This window comes from Scyliorhinus torazame, chromosome 15 (assembly GCF_047496885.1).
Source record: "Scyliorhinus torazame isolate Kashiwa2021f chromosome 15, sScyTor2.1, whole genome shotgun sequence".
In the NCBI taxonomy this organism is placed as follows: Eukaryota; Metazoa; Chordata; class Chondrichthyes; order Carcharhiniformes; family Scyliorhinidae; genus Scyliorhinus; species Scyliorhinus torazame.
Window position 1 is genome coordinate 148,043,394 of NC_092721.1, and position 24,731 is coordinate 148,068,124.

At 43.9% G+C, this 24,731-nt stretch overlaps 1 protein-coding gene across 4 annotated transcripts in view; it reads right to left on the reverse strand.

Annotated features, from left to right (window-relative positions):
- Positions 1–24,731, reverse strand: part of atp8a2 (ATPase phospholipid transporting 8A2) — an 890,601-nt gene that overhangs the window by 714,363 nt on the left and 151,507 nt on the right. For 2 of the 4 annotated variants that reach the window (XM_072476889.1, XM_072476890.1), the window contains exon 2: positions 19,308–19,446. In XM_072476889.1, coding sequence (XP_072332990.1) covers positions 19,308–19,446 — 139 coding nt within the window. Of the gene's footprint in view, positions 1–19,307; positions 19,447–19,551; positions 19,650–24,731 lie in introns of those variants that run through there. The other 2 variants (XM_072476891.1, XM_072476892.1) reach the window with 2 other exon arrangements.

Genomic DNA, 24,731 nt, shown 5'->3' on the forward strand with positions numbered 1-24,731 from the left:
GGAACAAGCCGTGTGCTTCAAAAGCAACAATCCATTAAAGGGAGAGGTTGGTTGAACTCCATGATACATTTTGGGGTTCTGAAAACACCTCGCCCATAATACAGGGATCATTGGTTATTGGTTTTAAATTCAATTCCATGGATTTGAGCAACAATTCTAGGCTGAATCTACAGTGCAAAAGGCAATGCTGCACTGTCCAAGGTACTGCCCTTCAGGTGAGACATTAAACTGAGGCTCCTTCTCAGATGGATGTAAAAGATCCCACAGCACTGTTTCAAATAAGAGCAGAGACATTCATCCCAGAATCCTGGCCAAAATCTATCCGTCAACCACCATCACTAAAACAGATGATCTTGTCCACATTGCTATTGTTGGGATCTTACTTTGCGCAAACTGGTTGCCGAGATAACAGCAGCAGCTTCACACCAAAAGTATTTTGCTGGCTACAAAGTGCTTTGAGATGTCCTAAGGTTGTGGAAGGCACGATACAAACACGCAAGTCTTTTCTTTAAATGTGTACTTGCCTGACGGGAAATAAATCATCTAATTGCTGACATGTGAAATTATTTAAATAAAATACACCACTATATAATTGGTGCGGGTAAAAAAAAGAGTATATAAACTTTCATGACAGGTATTTAAAAATGTGTAACATGAGGAGAATACGGAGTAACAGCAGCAATGGAAATGGCAGACAAGGCATCAAGAAGAAAGCACGTTTTCTACTCGCATTATGGTGCTATTATTATTGCAAAAATGGAGAAAGTTTCAGAACAGTAATGTGAAACACTCTGCAGATAAATAACTTTGCATTGTCATCAATATATTATTACCGACAGGTTAGCACTTAAAATAATTTCTTCCTTTCCTTCCTTCCATCCTTCCTCCATACATTTGATACATAAACAGTTGGTCTGCCCATTCCTGGAAAGCTCTTCGTCCAGCAAACAGTAAAATACTAGTGCAATGCAAATTTGTATATTCGAAAAAAATACAGTATAATAAAACAATCACATACACTCTCACACCTCAGAGAACGAGTCTGTTAAAGAGGCAGTCATCCTGTGGATACAGAAAGCGTGAAAGATCTGAAGATTTTTGTGATTTTGAAGTCCGAGCGAAACATTTTTAAGAACAAATAGTGGTGGAAAGACTATGATGATGATCAAGCATCGCCACACTCGTAGCAAAACTAGTGCCCCCAAAATACTGACAAGTCCACAAGTGTACTTTTGCTCTGGAGATGGTTAATAGTATTAGTGACACAGATCAATTTGACTGAGCAGTGACCAAGAGAGAGGTTTGCAGACAGTGCCAAACACTGGGACTAAGGGACAATTGGGGGAGTGGGGCTCGGTGTTGTAATATCGTCCAGAGTGATGAACTTTATTTTAAAAATCAGAACTATCAACATGAAAGTTGCAGCTTTGCCATTTTTTCAGATTAGTTTCAGTGAGCTGCTCCACTGCTTCTGACATTCAGCAGTTTGCTGGTTCCTGATGGTTAAGTAAGTGGTTCAACATTTACTGTAACTGGATGCAGTGAAACTAGAAACAGGTTTCTGTCACAGGAGATGGTCCAATACTGTTTTATTGAACTTCCTGATTGCTGTACATCGTCTGCTGTGAGTTGACACTCTATCAATCTAACTGATAACCTCCTACTGGCTTGACCAGACTAACTCTCTACCTCATGGTGATAGTGCTCACTGGCTTGTGCACTCTTACTATCTCAGTAGCTGTGTCCTGTAGAGAGAGGAAGAGTCTTAATGCCCTGTGTGCTTTATAGTGGTGGTGTCCTGTCTGGTGATTGGTTGTTATGTGTCGTGTGTGTTCATTGGTTATCTTGTGTGTCAATCACTGCCTGTCTGCATCTCATTATATACATGAGTGGATATTATGACATCTCCCCTTTTTGAAGTAAATTTTGGAACGTGGCAATGTATATACATGCATGATTATATACATGTGGTGAGTGAATGAACATATGTACATGGGAAGGTGTCTATCGTGCAGATACAGAGCAAACTGAACAAAATTTACCAGATTTAAGTCTATAGGTTCAGTCTTTGTGGCGGGCAATGAATTCTTGTCGATCGCCTCCAAGGTAGAGGGTTGGACGCCGGCACTCGGGCAGGCGGGATTGCTGCCATGTCGGTGGCCTCGTGTTGCGAGATGTCCGGAGGAGGCATGATGACATGCGGAGAAGTGCGGCCAGGCGGTGGGCAGGGAACCTTTCGTAGCGCCCTCCTGTTGCGCCGTAGAATGGAACCATCAGCCATTTGGACAATGAAGGACCTGGGGGAAGCCTGCCTGACGACAACAACTGGGGCTGACCAACCTCCCTCAGGCAACTGGACGCGAACAACATTGTCTGGAGCCAACGCAGGTAGATCCTTGGCATGAGCATCATACGTGATCTTCTGCTGGTCCCTGGATCGCTGCACTTTCTGCAGCACCGTGAGGCGGTCAAGGTCTGGAACATGGATGGCTGGAACAGTCGTCCTCGAGGTTGCGGTTCATGAGCAGCTACGCCGGAGACAAACCAGTCAACAGAGGGGTTGCCCTGTATGCCAACAGCGCCAGATTGAAGTCCGAGGCTGAGTCTGCAGCCTTGCACAGCAACCGCTTGACAATATGGACCCCTTTTTCGGCCTTCCCGTTTGATTGCGGGTAATGGGGACTGGATGTGATGTGACTGAAGTGGTAGGATCGTGCAAAGTCGGACCACTCTTGGCTGTAGAAACATGGGCCGTTGTCACTCATTACTGTGAGTGGTATGCCGTGCCTGGCAAACATCTTTTTGCAGGCTTTAATCACTGGCTTGGACGTGATGTCCGACAGTTTCACCACTTCCGGGTAGCTGGAGAAGTAGTCGACCAAGAGCACGTAATCACTCCCATTTGCGTGAAAGAGGTCCATCCCCACCTTGGACCACGGAAAAGTCACGATCTCGTTCTGTTGCATTGTTTCCTTGGGCTGAGCTGGTTGAAACTTCTGGCATGTTGTGCAGTTGAGGACCGTGTTGGCAATGTCCTGGCTGATGCCAGGCCAGTAGACTGCCTGCCGAGCTCTGCGTCGACATTTTTTGACCCCGAGGTGACCCTCATGGATCTGTCTGAGACCCTTGGCTTGCATGCTTTGGGGAATGACGATTCTATCTAGTTTAAGAAGGATCCACTCGACAATCGTTAACTCGTCCTTCACGTTGAAGAACTGGGGGCACTGCCCCTTTTGCCAGCCATGGGCAAGGTGTTGCATCACGCGCTGCAGTAGAGGATCTTTGGCAGTTTCTTCGCATATCTGGACAACTCATTCATCAGTGGCTGGGAGGTTGCTGGCACAAAACTGCACCCGTGCCTCGATGTGGCGAATGAAGTCGCCCGGTTCACGTGGCATGGTGATGGATCGGGATAGGGCATCCGCGACAATCAGCTCCTTGCCTGGTGTATAGACAAGTTAGAAGTCATATCGGCGGAGACGAAGAAGAATTCGCTGCAGTCGAGGTGTCATGTCATTTAAATCCTTCTGGATTATGTGGACTAAAGGCCTGTGGTCTGTTTCCACCGTGAACTTTGGCAGACCGCATACGTACTCATGAAACTTGACTATTCCTGTCAGGAGACCCAAGCACTCCTTTTCGATCTGGGCATACCATTGTTCGGTTGGAGTCATGGCCCTGGAGGCATATGCCACTGGAGCCCAGGACGAGGAATTGTCTCGCTGGAGGAGCACCGCCCCAATGCCGTCCTGGCTTGCGTCTGTGGATATCTTGGTATCCTTGGTTGGGTCAAAGAACGGCAGTACTGGGGCTGTGGTGAGCTTCGCCTTCAGCTCAAGCCACTTCGCTTGATGTGCGGGAAGTCACTGGAACACTGTCGACTTTTTAATGAGGTGCCGGAGGGCCGTGTTGTGGGATGCCACGTTGGGAATGAATTTTCCGAGAAAATTGAAGCGGAGGACCGCCTTTCTGTCCTCTGGTGTCTTCATGGCATTGATGGCCAGCACCTTGTCGGCGTCAGGTTGCACACCTTGCTGTGAAATGTGGTCACCTAAAAACTTGATAGTGGACCGCCCAAACGACCATTTGGCCCTGTTGAGCTGGAAGCCATTTTCATGAATCCTCTGGAAAACTTGTTTGAGGCGTGATCCTCGGGCGTCGTGGACCAGATGATCACGTCGTCCACATAGACTCGTATCCCCTCGATGCCCTCCATCATTTGCTCCATTATGTGATGAAATACTTCGGAAGCTGATATGATACCAAAAGGCATGCGGCTGTAGCAATACCTGCCGAACGGAGTGTTAAAAGTGCACAGCTTCCGACTGGACTCGTCCAGCTGAATTTGCCAGAAGCCACGGGAGGCGCCCAGCTTGGTAAAGAATTTCGCGTGAGCCATCTCACAGGTCAATTCTTCACGCTTCGGGATCGGGTAATGCTCTCGCATGATGTTGCGATTCAGGTCTTTGTTTGGGATCAATGCAAATGCGGACTTCGCCAGAGGGTTTCTTGATGCAGACCATGGAGCTGACCCAGTCTGTGGGTTCCGTGACCTTTGAGATGATGCCCTAGTCTTGGAGCTCTCGTAGCTGCGTTTTCAGACGATCCTTGAGAGGAGCCGACACCCGGCGTGGTACATGGATGACCTGGTGGCACTCGGCTTGAGCAATATCTTGTAGTGATTTGGGAGCGTACCCATCCCATCAAACACACTGTGGTATTGTGTGAGAATGTCGCCTATCTCAGCCTGGAGATTCGCATTGGGCAAGGCCGTCGCCGGTGTCAAAGACATGGCATGAACTCGCTTTACCAGATTTAGGAGTTTGCATGCGCGAGCACCGAGCAGGGATGCCTTGTCAGGCCAGACGATCTTGAATCTCAACGTCACCTTGATTTCCTTGTGCGAGACACCTAGCTGACACGACCTACTGGCAACTATGGCATTATCATTGTAGTAAAGGAGCTGGCTGGCTGGTGGAAGAATGCTAGGTTGGTGTCGGATGCTGTCGAGGTCCGACTGTGATATGAGGTTTGCAGACGCGCAAGTGTCCAATTTAAATCGGATGTGAGACTGGTTGACCGTGATGACGGCACACCACTCGTCGTCAGGAACCACACTGAGGATCAAAAGGCGGTTGGTAGGCACAGTAGAGATCAACTCGTGTGTGGTGATGATGCCAACCCGATATGGAGACTCGAGGTTGTCATCATCGGGGTCCATTGGGCTGTCTGGATCAGAATCCTGCATGCCTTGTTGTACGCAGCGGACACGTCTGTGCTGCAGCTGGGATCACTGGCTGTTGTTCGGTGGAGTGGACCTGCAGAAGGCCGCGTAGTGGCCAGGCTTTCCACACAGTAGACATTGCCTGCCTTTGGCTGGACATTGCCGCTTTAAATGGGCGGGGCCACAATTCGGACACGTCATAACGCTGACGTCAGTACGTTCTGTGAGCCATCGCGCATGCGCAGTGCGGTCGGCCGACGTTCGCGCATGCGTCTCAGGGTCTTCGGCCTAATCGTCCACCCGGTCGTGGCGCGCATGCGTGGGGACCCGAGAAAAGTGCGCAAAACGGCCACTCTCCTCGATGCTCAGGCCTTGCATTTTCGCTATGGCCTGCACCCTTTCTGCCTCGTGGGAGGCCAGTTTTGCAGTTTCCGCCGCCCTGATGCGGGAGTAGCGATTTCTGGCATGCTCATGGACAACGCACGTTTCGATGGCGACGGAGAGGGTCAACTGTTTGATTTTGAGGAGCTGCTCCCGCAGGGAGTTGGACTAGACCCCGAAAACGATCTGATCCCGGATCATGGAATCAATCCATGACTGCGCTAGGATGCGGAGATGGGTCAAGAAGGACTGAAAAGGTTCATCCTTACCCTGAAGCCTCTGTTGGAAGATGTACCGTTTAAAGCTCTAATTCACCTCAATGTCGCAGTGGTTGTCGAATTTCAGCAGAACTGTCTTGAACTTTGTCTTGTCTTCGCCATCAGCAAACATAAGCGAGTTATAGATGTGGATGGCGTGATCCCCTGCAGTCGAGAGGAACAGCGCGATCTTTCTGGCATCTGATGCTGCCTCGAGGTTGGAGGCCTCGATGTACAGGAAGAACTTTTGTTTGAAGACTTTCCAGTTGGCGCCGAGGTTGCCGGAGATCCGGAGTTGCGAAGGAGGCTGGATCCTTTTCATGCTGCTGGATGGCTGCTTGCTGGTCATTGCAGATGCACTCGAGGTAGGTTCGTTAGTATTAATAGCACTCTGGTACCATGAAGTGTTAAGTAAGTTGGTTCAACGTTGACTGCAACTGGGTGCAGTGAAACTAGAAACAGGCTTCTGACACAGGAGATGGTCCAACACTGTTTTATTGAACTTCCTGTTTGCTGTACATCGTCTGCTGTGAGTTGACACTCTATCAATCTAACAGATAACCTCCTACTGGCTTGACCAGACTAACTCTCTACCTCATGGTGATAGTGCTCACTGGCTTGTGCACTCTTACTATCTCAGTAGCTGTGTCCTGTAGAGAGAGGAAGAGTCTTAATGCCCTGTGTGCTTTATAGTGGTGGTGTCCTGTCTGGTGATTGGTCGTTATGTGTCGTGTGTGTTCATTGGTTATCCTGTGTGTCAATCACTGCCTGTCTGCATCTCATTATATACATGAGTGGATATTATGACAGTTCCAATTTAGAAAAATCCACCAAAAAGACTGCAAAGAGCCCAAAGATCAGAAGCTTGAATCATTTTAGAGTTAATTGGATGCTGGGGGTGAGTGTGTGTATGTGTGCCGTATGTGCATGCTCTCATGGCAGGACAAATGAGGTAGGGGCCATAAAGTGAGAGTGAGGGGATTGTGAGGTGAGGGAGTGGGAGAGGTGAGGTGTGGGTGCAGGGGAAGGTAAGTGAGGTGGGGGAGGTATACGAGGTGAGGCAGTGGGGAGTGAGGTGAGGCAGTGGGGAGTGAGGTGAGGCAATGGGGAGTGAGGTGAGGGAGTGGAGAGTGAGGTGGGGAGTTAGGTGAGGGGGAGGGCAGCGGGACTGAGCTGAGAAGGTGGGGTTGAGGTGAGATGAGGGAGGAGAGGTGGTGGTGTGAGGTCAGGAGGTTAAGGTGGAGGATGAAATGAGGGTGTGAGGAAGTGAGGTGAGGTTGTGAAGGAGTGAGGCGAGGTGGGGGGAAGTGAGGTGAAGAGGCAAGATGAGAGGATGGGGTTGGGGTTGAGGCAATGGGGAGGCAGTGGGGGGCGTGAGGGGGTAAGGTAGGTGTTTGTGGTCATGGGATGCGGTTGAGGGGAATCACTTTTAAGGTTTAGAACCACAAAATTAAATGCTATACATATCTCAAAATTAGCACTTGAATTTAAACCAGTATATAACTCGCAGTTCAAATTTTAAAGTAGACACAATTCTGATGACATGTTAAAGATCATAGGTCTGAGAATCTGGGCCTCACCAAAATAAATGTAAAACTAAAAACTGGGATTGATACAAACCAGGGAATACACAATATTGCCCGTTTTATTACTCTTGCAAAGTCTGTTAATGAAATTCATATTTGTCACCAGATTCCTAAAAAACATAGGTTTTTACAAACCTCTACACCATCCTATGTTCACCCCAGATAGGCTGCAAATTCAGTGTATAACACAATGGGCGGGATTCTCCGGCCGCGTCCGCCTGGAAATCTCCATTGTCCGTGGCTCATCCGCGGTGGGCGGGGTGCAATAATTCAGCCCTATGTGTATGACAGCTTCTGATGGAAGGGGAAACAATCCAGTTTCTGAATTTTTACACCATTTATCATTCGTTTCTGAAAAATTCAGACCAACAATTCGAAGTATATTTTTCCTGAGCTGCTGGTACATATCTGATTGACAAATCCTGGGGATAGTGTCATAAGCGTAAAAGGGGCAGGTGCTATTTATGGTTGGTGTCAGGGAGGTCAGAATGGTAAAGTTGGATTAGTTACAGAGTTGAATTGTTTTGTAAATGTAGTGATTTCTTAATCGACACTTTCCTAACATCAGTTGATTACTCTTTGATTAACCATTCTAGGTGAATAAGCATTGGATTTCCAATCATTCTGCCTCCTGCATGCTGGTGTAATGAAAGAAACACAAAACCTGCATTTACACAGCACCTTTCAGGATGTCCAAATCACTTTATAACCAATAAAGAACATTTGAATTGAAGTAGTCACTGGGGCTGGTTAGCACAGGGCTAAATAGCTGGCTTTTAAAGCAGACCATGGTAGGCCAGCAGCGCAGGTTCAATTCCCGTACCAGTCTCCCCAAACAGGCGCCCGAATGTGGCGACTAGGGGCTTTTCACAGTAACTTCATTTGAAGCCTATTTGTGACAATAAGTGATTTTCATTTCATTTCATTTTCAATGTAGGCAATGTTATCAAATGGCAGAGCAGGCTTAAGGGGTCAAATGGTTTACTCCTACTCCTAATACATGTGCCCAAAGTCACTTGGATGAGCTGGGATAGAAGCCTGTTGCCATCCATAACTGCCTTGTGAACAGAGGGTGGAATCGGCGTTCTGTTTATTTTGTTGCTAATGGAATTTGCCGAGCAGGCTTTGTGGGGTGAAATTGCCAGGACAGGTGTGCATAATGGGCTTAGTGGATCAGTAACCTGCTGTACACTGCATATGATTCTCAACACCTTTTTCCATTGACTTTAGTCTTGTCCTTTTGCATACTTACCTATTATCCCACTTTATCTTGGAGCCTATGAACTGTTGAGATCTTGAAAATATATTGTAGTGAGAAGCATCAATCAGCAGAGTCTTCATACTTTCTGATCAAAGAAACACTGATACAATTGTGAACTATTCAGTCTGTCTTCTTAAAAGATGTATCGCAGAGACACCCGAGGACTCCAACTTTTCTCACTAACAGTGAAGACCGAAGTTGTTCAATCATTCCACTTTGTTGCTCAGAAGTCATTTAACTTTATATCTTGGTGATACGGATAAAACAGCATCCAATTACACCTCTTGTAGGGAATAATTATACAGGTATTGAATATCATAAACCCACACAGGAGAAAGTCTTCAACCTCTTCATCAGAATGAAAAAGATCTTGTGCATTCTATCTTGGTTGCAAGTATTGAATCTTTCACCCAAATATGCATTTACTGGCACGAGGTCCACATAGCAGAATGTGCAGAACACACTGATGAGGTCAGAGGCAGTCACCGAAATCAATGTTATTGTCTGCAGTGTTATAAAAAAAATCAATGGCATACTTTCCTATCAAATTAATAATAATGATGCCGTTAAAGTAAAATTTGTACTCCCTGGTTTGTTTAATAATTGTGCTAGGATCACCTAGAGGGTGTACACAAACTAACACTGAATTATGTTTGCGCTCCTCTTAATATTAATGACCCATGCTGTATCTATATCGGACAATATTTGTAACCAGATGCTAACAAATTGCGTTATCATTTTTCTAGGAGCTTTCTGTGATTGTTTGGTGAACTGCTTGGTGAATCTGGAAAGCGGAATAAATATCATGTATGTTTGAAGGGAAGGTGTAAATTTCCAGGCGACCAAATGGAAGCGATGACGGATTAGCAAAACACAATATTTATTCACCTATTCAATAAATTCCTACTCCCCGAAAGATCTCCCGCACCTGGCACACACTGGGGCCAGGGTATTTAAGTCCCATGGTCCCCTATGTTAAGGGCTTAGCTCCGACCCCTCATCTGGGGAGATCATACTCAGGTGAGACCATGGGGAACCTGATGGTGCAGACCCCATGGCCTTGGGTAGGGTTATAACCTAACCCAACCCCCCAGTCCAACACATTGTCCATCTCATAATTATAATAATCTTTATTGTCACAAGTAGGCTTACATTAAGACTACAATGAAGTTACTGTGAAAATCCCCTAGTTGCCACATTCCGGCACCTGTTCGGTTACACAGAGGGAGAATTCAGAATGTCCAAATTATCTGACAGTGGGAGGAAACTGGACCACCCAGAGGAAACCCACGCAGACACAGGGAGAATGTGCAGACTCCGCACAGACAGTGACCCAAGCCAGAAATCGAACCTGGGGCCCTGGACCTGTGAAGCAACAATGCTAACCACTGTGCTACCATGTGATGGCTGGAGGGGGAAAATCCTTTGTTCTCTTTGCTCAGGGCTGTCTCTCAGGTGGCCGCTGCGCCAGACCAGGAGGGTGTAATGGACTGGGGAGTGACATTTTCGGGCTAAATGCTCGAGTGGTTCTACCATGCTGGGGTCGGCTGGCGCCACTGGACCTTATGCAACTTTCATTGGCTGAGACTCCATGTCAGACTCAGGTTCCGATGAGTCAGCCTCCGCAGTTCCACGACGAAGGGCATGTAGCACAGTGGTTAGCACTATTGCTTCACAGCGCCAGAGACCCAGGTTCAATTCCCGGCTTGGGTCACTGCCAGTGCAGAGTCTGCACGTTCTCCCAGTGTCTGCATGAGTTTCCTCCGAGCACTTCGGTTTCCTTCCACAAGTTCCGAAAGACGTGCTTGTTCGGTGAATTGGACATTCTGAATTCTCCCTCTGTTTACCCGAACAGGTGCCAGAGTGTGGCGACTAGGAGATTTTCACAGTAACTTCATTGCAGTGTTAATGTAAGCCTACTTGTGACACTAATAAACAAGAATTCTAAAGATTTACCACCCTCTGGATAAAGAAGTTCTTCCTCCTCTAACTCTGAAATGGCCTGCTCCTTATTCGGGGATTGTGTCCCCTGGTACTAGAACCCCTAGACAAGGGAAACATCCTTTCTGCATCTGCTTGTCTAGCCTGGTCAGAATTGTGTATGAATCAATGAGTTTGCCTCTCATTCTTCTGAGAAAACAGGTGCAGTCTCAATCTCTCTTCAGAGGACAATCACGTCATCCAAGGAATCAACCTGGTGAACATTAATTTCAATTCCTCTATGGCACAAGGAGGCCAGGACTGTGCACAACATTCAAGATCAGCCTCACTAAGGTTCCATATAATTGCAGCATGACATCCAGTACTCAAATCCTCTTGCAATAAAGGTCAACATACCCTCTGTCTTCCTCATTGCTTGCTGCATACTAGTTGTCAGTGACTCATGAACATGTCACCCAGGTCCTGTTGGCCATCAACACTTCCAATCTCTCATCATTTAAAAATGCTCTGCATTTCCGTTTTTCATATTCAAGTGGATAACTTCACATTATGTTCTACATGTGGAGCTGATTTAACTCAGTTGGCTGGACAGCTAGGTTCTGGTTCAATTCCCGTACCGCTTGAGGTTATTCATGAAGGCCCGCCTTCTCAACCTTTCCCCTCGTCTGAGGTGTGGTCATCCTCAGGTTAAATCACCATCAGTCAGCTTTCCCCCTGAAGGATGGAAAGCAGATTGTCATCTGGGGCTTTGGCGACGTTATTTACCATGTTCTTGCCCACTCACCTAGCCTGTCTAACTCTCCTTGAAACCTCTTTGCACCCAAATCACTGATCTATATTGTGAATAACTGGACCAAAATATTGATCCTTGTGACACCCCACTAGTCAAACTGAGAATTACCGGTTTATTCCTACTTTGTTTTCTGTCCATTAACCAATTCCCAATCCCCCAATCCCATACCCTCTAATTTTGTTTACTAAGCTCTTGTGTGGGACCTTATTGAAAGCCTTCTGAAAATCCAAATACACCACAGCCACTAGTTCCTTCTCATCTCTTCTGCAAGCTTCATCTTGAAAAATCTCCAATAGGATTGTCGAACAAAATTTCCCTTTCATAAATCCATGTTGACTCTGCCCAATCCTGCCAGTATTTACTAGGTGCTCAGTTATCACATATGGTAATGTGAGATATCAAAGTCAAGGGCTGATTATAAATCAATGAAGATAGCTTGTTGAGAGAATTGGTATGGTACTTGGATGAGTGGCAGAGAACTTGGATTTCAAATGAAAGTTAATAAATTGGTGAGTTAATAATTTGGTGAGATTTTAAATATGTATTAATGACTTGGGTAAAGGAATAGTGAGCTGTGTGTCCAGGTTTGCAGATTACACCACATCAATACTATGTGGGGAGGTGGTGGCATTGTGGCATTGTCACAGGACTAGTAAACCAGAGACTCAGCTCTGGGGAACCAGGTTCAAACCCCACCACTGCAGATGGTGAATTTGAATTCAATAAATTAGAATTAAAAGTCTAATGGTGACCATGAAATCATTATCGATCATCGTAAAAACCCATCTGGTTCACTGATGTCCTTTGGGGAAGGAAATCTGGCATCCTTACCCGGCTGGCCTACATGTGGCAATTAGGGATGGGCAATAAATGCTGACCCAGCCGACGACTCCCAAGCCCCATGAACAAATTTTTAAAAATCAAGATGGATGTTGCATGGATGGAAGCAGGAAATTGCAAAAGAGATGTAGAAAGATAGTGAATGGACTAAACCGTGGCAAATGCAGTTCAATATGGGGAAGTGTCATCTAGTTTAAAACATTTTTTGATATTTAGAGACTAGGCATTGTGGTGGAATTCAGCGATTTGGGTGCTCTAATCAGATCTCATCACAGGGCGGTAGTCAAACAACATTTAAAGTGCTATGTTCAGTATTGGGAGCCACATCTCATGAAAGACACTTTGTCCTAGAGATTGGGGACTTGCACTGCAGATTCACCAGAATGATACCAGGGCTTAAAGTGTTAAATTCTAACTATTATACCGTATTCATTATTATATTCCCCTGATTTTAGGAGATTGAACGGTGATGTAATCAAGGTGTTTACCACGCCAAGAGAGTTTGAGAGAATTGTTGCAGAGAATCCATTTTCTCAAGTGGAGGAATCCAGAACAAGGACAAGAATTCCACATCACGTTGATAATAATGAAGTTACTGTGAAAAGCCCCTAGTCGCCACATTCCGGTGCCTTTCGTGTACACGGAGGGAGAATTCAGAACATCCAAATTACCGAACAGCACTCCTGCGGGACTAGGAGGAGGAAACCGGAGCACCCGGAGGAAACCGACGCTGACACGGGGAGAATGTGCAGACTCCACACAGACAGTGACCGACCCTGGTGCTGTGCAGCCACATTGCTAACCACTGTGCTGCCCATATGATGGTTTGTATTTGTAATAATCTCGCCAAAGCCAGTCTTCCAACACCATTCCCTTTTATTTACATAATGGAAAAAGACCACAGCCACGGCTTACAGTACACACGTACAAGCCCAGGGGCCTACAGAATATTGGCCTGGGTTGAAGCAGTGGACTTTAAACTCCTGCTGCTCATTTCCCATTTCTCTACCCGCTCAATAGGGAAGTTCATATTCCACAAAGCCCACGGAAATATCTATTGATGTTCCCAGTGTCCTTCTGGCCACTATAACAGTATCGATCTTCTTTCTGTAGAATTAAAAATGTTTCATCCATTGCTTGATTCTCAAGTGCTGAGTTACTTATATTCTTGCCTTCTATCTATTCCAATAGCACTGATTGCAGAACATACTTATTTGATGCATTTCCAAGATATTCTTGAACTAGTATTGCTTCGAGTAGCAGTAACTGTTCAGTTACAGTAGCTACATAAAGTTACCCGTTCAGTTATGTTTCATTCAATGAATCAGAACCATTAATCTAGTAACAACCGTACTGTTACAATGAGTATGTGACAATTCCGTTAGACCAAGAACTGCATAATAAAATGTCACTGATTTGATTAAAAAGCAGGATAATTTTCACAGTTTAATTGTTTAAGCTGAAAACATTTTTAGTAGGATTTCATATATATTTTTGTCTCCATCATAGCATTGTTCACGAAAGAAAAACATCTTAATGCTATGCTGAGGCATAGCTAACAACTGCAATTCAAATCCAACACTATCTCAGGCCTTGCAACACAGCCATCCCAATAGTAATTTTTTTTTTCATTGTTGACCATTTCTTGGGTCTTTTCCAATGCTTTACATGGACTATCCATTGAAATTGGATGAGAATCCATGGCGTGCTTTATCTGTTGGCTTTACGCTCTTTGTACTGAGAGAATCTTAGTCAAACAACGTGGGAAACTTCCCTTTATTAGGAAGCAGGGTGACCGATAAAAATTGGGGGATTGTGCCCTTAATATTGCTGATTGTCCCGTGTCCTGTACGTTTTCTTCCCAACCTGGTATTTTCCCATATTTGAAAAGTTGGTAGTCCGCTTAGACTCCTGAGTCTTGTTTTACAGATCCCTGTCTGTTTTTGGCATTTATGTACAGCCTCAATGTGCTACCACCATCATCCACAAGGGGGTATCAGATGGTAACCACAGAGAGAAACCAACAAAACTGTGCTTAAAGGGGAACGAGCTGTAGGTGCACAACTGAATAAGTTGCAAAGCAACACAATATTAAAAAAACACTCAAATGAAAAAATAACTGTAAATATGAGCTCATCTATTCCCACGGTGGAATTAAAGTAACCCGATGCTGGAAGGTCCAGAAAGATGAACAGCACCAAATATTTCTTTGATTGCTGTAACTCTTCAGTTTAAATGAGCGAGTGTGTTTAGGTGTGAAGGGGGTGGGTAGGGTAGCCAGGAGGGGTTTGGGTTAAAGCTGGAAGAATTATCCCTGATGATTTGTTTTCAGGAAATATACAAACGGCTGCTGTCAGAGAGTATTTAAGAGCCATAACCCGTCTGTCGTACATTAATACGAGCAAAATGTCTGGAGGACTGTGTGAATAAATAATGTGTGTAACAATATAGATGCTATCTTTCTCTTATTCAAAGAGGCGATCCAACAAGACATGTAAGAAGGAGAGAACACCCAACCGCTGAGGGGCTTTGGTCCCTCAACGGATTAGCCCCTCTATGCATCTTGCCCAGTCAAACTACAAAGTTTCGAACCACCATGGAGCTGCAGTGTAATTTGTGAACAATTTTGAACAGAAGGAGATCTATTGATCTCAAGCCCTTCAAACAATGTGATTCTCCCCCCACCAATGTCTCTGAGAATCTTAGGATGGTTACAGCACTGAAAGAGGTTATTCAGCCCCTCATGTCTGTGCTGCCTTTCTGAAGAAACAATTCACCTAGTCACACTGTGCTGTCTTTCCCCTGAACTCTGCACATATTTGCTTTTCAGACAATAATCCCTCTTGAATGCTTTGATTGAACCCACCTCCACCACACACTCGGGGAGTTTATTCCAGATCCCAACAACTTCCTGCGAGAAAACATCTTTCCTCATGTCACTATTGCTGGTTTCTGGTTTTCGATCCTTCCACAACGAGAACAGTTTCTGCTGAACTGTTCTGTCCAGATCCCTTATGGTTTTGAATTCCTCTGTTAAATCTCCACTCAACCAACATTTTTCTCCAAGGAGATCAGTCCAAACTTCTCCAATCTTTCTATGTAACTGAAGTTCCTTATCCCTGGAACCATTCTTGTGAATCTGCACTCACTCTAATGACTTCACATTTTTCCAAAAGGGCGTTGCCGAGAACTGGCTGCAATACTCCAGCTGAGGCCGAACTAGTCTTTATACAAGTTCAACATACCTTACTTGCTACTGTACTCTATGCCCCTATTAAGAAAGCCAAGAATGCCGTACGCTTTATTAACTGCTCCTCAACCTGTCCTGCCACCTTCAATGATTTCTGCACAGCTCCCCAGTCACTTTGCTCCAATTACTTCATTAAACATGATTTGCCCTTAACAAATTTGTGCTGAGATTTCCTTAATTAATCCTTAAGCAATGAATTTTGTCCCTAATATCGTCTTTGAAGCTTCATCAACACTTGAATTGTGTAACCTGTGTACCCCCACCCCCGTGCCCCACTTGAATGGTCCAGGGTGACTTGTCCCTTATTTAATTCCATAAGAATTGATCGTGCTGAGGATCTGCAGAAGTAACTTGGCTCACTTGCGAGCTCAATCATCCTGCTTCCAATGATCCAGTGACACTTAACTGTGTTTATATTGCATCAAGTGCCACCAACAGATCCACTGGTTTTCAGTAAGGTTGGGAAGATCCACAATTCGCAGCTTTTTCTAACCATTCCTATTAGTGAATCTCAACAAGTTTGCTTCTGAGTTGCAGCTGGCTGCATGAAATTGATATGTTGAGGGTGACACCATGGGCCTGGGTGTGAGCACAATGTAACAGTTTCTAATTCTCTAAAGGTAGAAGTACTTACTGTAGCCTTAACTTTGAAGCCTTGTAATAAAGATTTTCTGTAGAAACAAGGGCATAGCTGATGGAAAACAACTGAAATTGCATAGTTGTTACAAAACATATCTCGATGTTCAGCTAATCCCAATATACACACAATAAAAACTAGTTGTGCTCAAAAATTAAAGCCACTTTATCAAAAGATTATACCAGAACTTCCTGAATATAGATACTGTTGCAAAACAAACATGGTTTCAAAACATACAAAGTAACTAATGCTTTGAAATGAACAAATTGAGCCAATTTTCTACTCTTTCTGAAGTGACAGTGGTTCTTTTGAAACAAAAATCAGATATGAATCAAGCGTTAAAACTTGGCTTCAGAATTAAGTATGCTGGATAGGCAATAGCAAATGCTCATAAAGGATTGAGCAATGTTCTTTTCTTTTTAAAATCAGTTCTAGTGAATCATGCAATTCCAGAGAATCTACTTAAGATGTACACTGCAGAAATAAAGCGATTACATTGCAGCACCCATATGTGGCCATTACCTCTCAAATTCAACTTAATCAGACGTGATTGCATCAAGACTTCCATTTCCTAAACTATTAGTTTACCAAATGCCATCAATGGCATAGCCAACTTCACAGTTCACTTCCTCATTAAAACTCCTTCAGGCTAGTTCCACTTAATTTTACGAGCATCTCCAATTTCTCCATCAAATTGCTCAGTTGAGGTTTTTACTGAGATATCTCCGATGCTTTTCTGGTAAAGCATCAGTTCTATGGGGTTCTTCTATTGTTTACACTGTTCCTGGTTTGATGGAACTTCATCCTAATTTATTAGAGTACCATTTCATTTTAGTTGCTCGTGTTCAGGTAACAAAAAAATTATAATTCACACATCGAATGACATTGCTAGCACATTAAGACAAATATATGGCATTTGGAACTTCTGCTCTGATTAAACTGACTTTTTAAAAAATGAATTCCAAACAAACAAGAAAAATTATTAAGGTGAATGAGACACACCAGGAAAATCATGTCAAGGTTGTAATCTGATTTCTTACAGTTTAGATGTTTCTCCCTCATATACTTTGCACTAATATATTTTAATACCTGAGCTGAGCAATTTGGTGTCAGTGTGACTTAGTGATAACAATCCTGCCTCTTAGTGAGAAGGTTGTGGGTTCAAGCCTCAGCAGTGTCAGGGTTCCAGCCTTTCAGGAGTTGTTAAACTGAGGCATATCTACTCACCCAGGTAGATAGTAAAGATTCCTTGACATTCTCTAAAGAGCAGGAAGATGGTTCTGGCTAATATTCATTCCTCCACCATCACCAGTAAAATATATGGGGCACATCTATCAAAATTGGAACAGTGTCCGTGATGAGCGCATTTAGCCGGGTGCTGCCCAGCACTCGCAGTGCCGAGAAACAGACTGTTATCTATTGGGAACACCCCGCCGAGGCTGCACTTAGTCCCGTTTCCTGCACTAAGGAGCTCCATTCGCCAGAACTCCTCAGTGCACGAAGAGGTCGGGATCCCATTTTTAAATGGTGTCCCGATTTCATGACCCCCTGGCGTGACGCCCAAACCCCCCCCAAAGCCCCAGATCACCTATAAGAGAGTCCTCAGGTCGGGTCCGAAGATGTATGAGGCCGGTAGCTCACGCCCATTATCTGGTCATTTTCACACTGTGGTTCTGGAACTTTGCTGTGTACAAAATGGGCACGACGTTTCTCTCCACTACAATAGTGACTATTCTTCAAAAGTACTTTATTGGCTGAAGACTTTGAGGTAATGAGAGTATAGTATAAATGAAATTTTTGCTTCTTTTTTTGTTTCTGATCAACTAAAAGCATTGTAATCATTCCCAGATATCCAGCATTCTGGGAATATTCACTCTGCCGTACAATATATAACACCTAGGAAAAGCATAGAAGGTACCATTCAGTCATAGAGATTCATATTTCCCTGACTTTTAGAATCCTTTCCCAGCATTATAACTTCAATTATTAACCAAAGTTACTCCATTTGTTCTCTGGAGATATTTAAGTGTAGTATCAGAAGTTTAAGTACTTGTTTAGTATCCCACAGAAACAAAATGTGCTAGTCTCTTACTGAAGGAAATGAATCTGAACTTGAAATTCAAAGATCTGCAAATGGGAAATTACAATCTAAACCCCATGTGTTCAGATTTCTGCTTATCTTATAATAAGTCATTTATCTCTTGCAATGTTTCCAGTTGCCTTCCCAAGACTGCAAGCAGGTCTTCAGTGCAATACTCATTTCCATAGCAAGTTGCCGCTCCTCCTGCCATCTCTATCCAAAACTCACCAACCATAAAGCACATTGTGCAGTAAACATAAAACAGTGGTTTTGAGACTTGCATATTTGATACCTCTTTCAAACACTGATACACTCCCAAATGTCTCCCGGTCCCAACATCAGTAAGACACCATGAGCTATCCAATTATTGCAGAAAATACCTTTTTAAATTAGTTTACAGCAACAGAAAAACATACTTCTAAGTTAAAAAAAGAGAAACCTCCAATCATGTTTACGGTCCTTGCACGCTTAGCCACTCGAACCCAGTTCAAAAACCTACTGCCTAAAAGGGGAACGCAATTTTATTTCCACAGAATAGTGCTCCAATCGCAGAATTAACTGCATCCAAATACAAACCGGAATTGACCTGAAACGCCTGATAATCAGGGAGTTCAGAGATAATCTACAACTCTGCTTCTATTACATTTTATTTAAATAGCACATATTAGTAGGTGAAATCAGCAATACTGCAAGTATTTATTCTTCAATGCAATGCAACATTTGACATTCTTTCTGCCACTAAAATCACTTTTTGCTCAACAATCTTCATGCCAAGCTTGATTTTGTATCCCTTGAAGAAACCGAGTTCTTGTGCAGGACATGAAATTAGGTTTGCTCCTCACATTTCATTTCATTTCATTTCATTCACAGGCACAAAGTCTTACTTCTTTCTATTAATTAACACTGCATATTGGAATCAGGCACACACTTGTAAGTCAATAAATAATTCAAACTCTACAATTCTGTGGAGAAAACAAATGAAGCTTACCCCTTCATAAGACTGTAAACATCCTAACATTCACACACAGAATTTTCAAAGTTTACAAGACTTTCTTACCTGACATGGTTGTCACAGAATTTAGTTATCTGAGGCAGATTGATATTAATAACTCGGCCTGCTTGATCTGGCTCTGGAGATGTAGTTCCAGACATCTCATCATCAGCTTTCTCGTAGCCCGAAGATGAACAACCAGTTCCTAGTGTTCAGACAAGAAAGCACTCAGTAACTTTAAGTGAACAGAATTTATGTTTTGCCGATGGCAGATGTTTAAAGTTTGATAAAACTGTGGGGCTGCGCTCACAATAAATTATGCTGCTGAGAGCAGCACAATGCTCTGTAAACAATGACTGACGGCCAGGCTTTGTTCAATGGATGTGGGGCAGGCGCACACAGCTATCAGCAGACTTTCAGGTTTGCAAAATAAATAACCTTCAGGACAACAAAAGGGCTATTAATGCAAAAGAGATAATTTTGCCAGACCAATGGGAAGACCAGCATTGATGGAAGTGCAAGCTGCATCAGTGAACTGTCGGTGTCACTGCGATATAAATGGTTGCTTTGCAAGAGCATGCCTGACCAAATACTTTTTCACTCTATGAGTGTAATAAATTATGCAGGGCTGATAAGAAATACTTAAATAGACAACTAATGTAATATTAAGGATTCCCTTCCTAGTATCTTGGGATCCACAGGCAGTAACCTTGTTGCAGCTTATACCAATCAGTCCATCGGTCAGCTTTATACTGAGCAATGGGACTGATTCAATCATAATTTCTGTTAGTCTAACAACATAATGGATCAGCAGCTACTACTGTAAACACATATTCTAATATTCCGAGCAGTCAAAAATTTTATCATTGCAATTTCAAAAAACAAAGTAATGGCTCAAGCAGTTAGTTCAGGAAGAACAAATGACAAAATATGGTAAATAGATCCAGCTGTGTATTAACACACTGCTCCAGGACTAAGGATGCTCTTTCCAAACAATAACCTCTCAATCTCAGTTGAGCAGAGTTGAGAATGCAGGAGAAAGTTCTGTATTGAAGGTCAACCAAGGTGACTGTTCACTTTCTATTGAATAGCATCAGCTCAGAGTGAAAAGCGATCCATCTATTCCCATGACCAGGGGTTGTTGTATTGCATTAGTAGAAGAGGAAAAACAAATTATGATGAGTAGCGAATTGATTAGAAAATATGAAGATGGAGTAGGAATAATGGGCATGTACTGTAATTTACAAGATGCAGCTTAATGCATCTCACAGGGATATGCATTATGCCAGGCTTACCACTATATTTAGAGAGCCACATGCCCACATCTTCTGACAATGTTCAGTTAGGTGCCGGAATAAGTAGTGTAGATGGGAGGAAAAATGCTCTAAGGGACATTGATAGATTATGTGAATGGGCAAATGGAGTTCAATGACGGCAAGTGAGGTCATCCAGTTTGTACCCAAGAAAAATAGATCAGATTATTTTCTAGAACTGTGGAGGAGCAGAGATAGGAGCAGGTGCAGGAATAACTTAAAGGTAGTGAACAGATGCAAAAAATGTTGAATTGATTGTATCCCAGGGGAACTGGAATGCAGATGGCTGGAAGTTATGCTACAATGATATAAAGCTCTGATTTAACCACAGATGTCAAGGCTAAGCCAATTGAAAAGTTCAAAACTGAGACAGATTTATGATTGATAAAACTATTACAGAACAAAGATGGGTAACTGGAGGTGAGGTAAAGATCAACCAGAGTCATAGAATCACCAAAGTGCACAAGGAGGCCATTCAGTCTATCGGTCTGCTACGGCCCACTGAAAGAATATCCTACCTAGGCCCATGCCCCCACCCTATCCCTGTAACCCACTAACCCCACCTGATGTTTTGGATAATTCAGCAATGTCCAATCAACCTAACCTGCACATTTTGGACTGGGAGGAAACCAGAGCACCAGGAGGAAACTGACGCAGACAGACACCCAGATCAAAATCGAACCCGGGTCTCTGACGCCATGAGGCAGCAGTGCTAACCACCATGCCACCGTGCTGCCCAATGACCCAATTAATTGGTGGAAATGTGAAAGAGTCCAAGTGGTCTACCCAAGTTCCTATGTTGATTCAAGTCTTGAATGTTGTTAAATCGACTGTATCTTTGAGTATTTGATTAATATTACTCAAACATGATTTAAATTTATGTCAAGGAGCCTGTAGCTAATACCAAACCAGAATGACCAAATGCAACTGTTTCTGATCACCAGTGTAATTACTTTCTCAAAGAGTCATGTTTGTTGTCACTGCAGTTTTTGGAGCAAGGAAATTTTAATCTTCAAAAAATAGAGTAAAGATTGATGCCACCATTTGATTGTCTTCCAAAGCAAGGTGTAGAACCAACATGCTCAGATAAAAAAACATACAAAGCAGTTTATTTCCTGTGATGGATTTCCAAGATAAAACCATATGAACAGAAATAGAAGTATAAACTAAATCCTTCAGATATGTTGCTTAGGCAGAAAACACAGATGCAGATAATTAATTACATTTTTTGTACAAGAGTTATGGTTGCCTCGTGAATCATAGAATCATAAGAGTTTACAGTGCAGAAGGAGGCCATTCGGACCATCGAGTCTGCACCGGCTCTTGGAAAGAGCACCCTACCCAAGGTCAACAGCTCCACCCTATCTCCATACCCCAGTAACCCCACCCAATACTAAGGGCAATTTTACAGTATACAAGATAATCTAGACAAGGTTATGATCATCAATGAGGAAGGAAATGGTAGTGCACTCATTGACAGCAATGGCGGCATTCAAGAGGCATATAGTGGTGGTAATCTCAGTGTAGTTTAAGCAGATCCTCAATGGAAAGTGACTATGTGATGAATAGGATGGAACATAAAACCATAGAATGATACAATGCAAAAGGAGGCAATTCCATCCATTGTGCTTATGCAGCTCCTTGATAGAGCTATCCGATCGATCCACAGGTCTGCAAATATCTTTCCCTCAAGTCATAGAATTTTTACAGCATGGAAAGAGGCCCTTCGGCCCATTGCGTCCGTGCTGGCCATCGAGCACCTATTTATATTCTAATCCCATTTTCCAGCATTTGGCGCGTAACGTTGAATGCTATGGCATTTCAAGTGATCATCTAAATACTAAGCTGTGAGGGTTCCCACCTCTACTACCCTTTCAGGCAGTGAGTTCCAGATTCCAACCACCCTCTAGGTGAAAAGGTTTTCCCTCACATTTCCTCTAAACCTCCTGCCTATTACATTAAATCTATGCCCCCTGGTTATTGACCCCTCCATTAAGGCCAAAAGTATCTTCCTATCCACCCTATCTATGTCGCTCATAATTTTATACACCGTAATAAGATTTACTCTGAGCCTTCTCTGCTCCAGGGAAAACAACCCCGGGCTATCCAGTCTCTCTTGATAGCTGAAACACTCCAGCCCAGGCAACATCCAGGTGAATCTCCTTTGCACCCTCTCCAGTGCAATCGGTTCATTCCTATAGTGTGGTGACTAGAACTGCACACATTACTCCAGCTGGGCTAACCAGCATTTTATACAGCTCCAACATATCCTCCTTGCTCTTATATTCAATGCCTCGGTTAATAAAGGCAAAATTCCCATAAGCCTTCGGAACCACCTTATCTACCTGTCCTGCTGTCTTCCGAGATCTGGGACATGCACACCAAGGTCGTTTTGATCCTCAGTACTTCCTCAGATCTGACCATTCATTGTATATGAGGTCCTAAATGTGGAATATAGACAATTAGGAATAAAGTGGAGAAGTCAGACCTCAAAGGTAGTGATTTCAGGATTACTATCAGTGAAACGTGCTAATCAGAATAGAGATTGTATGATATATTAGATTAATATGTGGCTGAAGAGATGGTGCGAGGGGGAAGGTTTCAGATTCCTGGGCATTAGGACCGGTTCTGGAGGAGATATACAAACTGGATGGGTTACACCTGGGCAGGGCTGTTACTGATATCCTTGCGGGGGTAATTGCCAGAGCGGTTCGGAGGGGTTTAAACTAATTTGGCAGAGGGATGGGAACCTATGTAGGGATTCAGAGCACGGGGGAAATCAAGAACAAGAGAAAATGACAGGAAGGAGAATAAGGAAACTGATAAATCAAGTGTCTGTATCAGATAATGACACTGTAAACCAGCGACCAGGTGTGGAAGGCGCCAGCGGGACTCTGCTTTTTCCGTTCGGCCCATCCGGGCCGGAGAATCGGCAGCCCGGCCTCGTACAGCAGCCCTCGACCGCTGCCACACCAAACCCGCCAGCGCAAATGGCGGCAATTTCTCCACACCTCGGAGAATCACGCGCCGGCGTGGCGTGATTGCGGTGATTCTCCAGCCCGGGGCTGGGAGAATCGCGCCCACAATGTTTTGGCCTCAACTACGTTCCATGGTAACGGATTCCACAGGCTCCCCATTTTCTTCTCATCTCTGTCCTAAATGGTCTACCCCGTATCCTCAGAGTATGACCCTTGGTTCTGGACACACCCATCATCGGGAACATCCTTCCTATATCTATCCTGTCCAATCCTGTTAGAATTTTATAGGCTTGTGTGATTTCCCCCCCCCCATTCTCCTGAACTCCAGCGAATACAATCCTAACCGATTCAATCTCTCCTCATACGTCAGTCCCGCCATCACAGGAATCAGTCTGGTAAACCTTTGCTGCATTCGTTCTGCAGCAAAAACATCCTTCCTCAGATAAGGAGACCAAAACTGCACGCAATATTCCAGTAAACAGCACCTAGGCCCTGTTTAATTGCAGCAAGACATCTCTGCTCATGTACTCAAATCCTCTTGCAATGATGGCCAGCATACCATTTGCCTTCTTTACCCCCTGCTGTACCTACATGCTTACCTTCAGTGATTGGCGTACGAGGAACCCAGGTCTCAGTGCGTCTTCTTGTTTTTGCTACCAAAGTGGATAACCTCACGATGTTCTTGCTATGGATGGAGTGCAACAAAGGTTTACCAGGCTGATTCCTGGGCTGGCAGGACTGCCATATGAGGAAAGACTAAGTAGATTAGGATTATATTCTTTGGAGTTGAGAAAATTTAGAGGGGATCTTACAGAAACTTATACATTTCTTTTTTTTTAATATATTTTATTCAAAATTTTGTGGCCAAACATAACAGTACATAGTTTTTCTTTTGAACAACAACAAAGCAATATAAATAACCGTGGCCAATTTTAAACAAATAAATAAATAATATATAAACAAAAAACAAAAACAAAACCAAGTGGCAACTGCCTTGTCAAAAATAGTTACTCTCCAAAGATACAATCCAATATACATTACCTATAACAAGTGTCTATACATATACAATGACATCTCTGAGAGTCCGTCCAGTTCCTCCCTCCCCCCCCCCCCTCCCCTCGGCTGCTGCTGTTGTCTTCTTCTTTTCCATTCCCTCTATCTTTCTGTGAGGTAGTCGATGAACGGTTCCCACCGCCTGG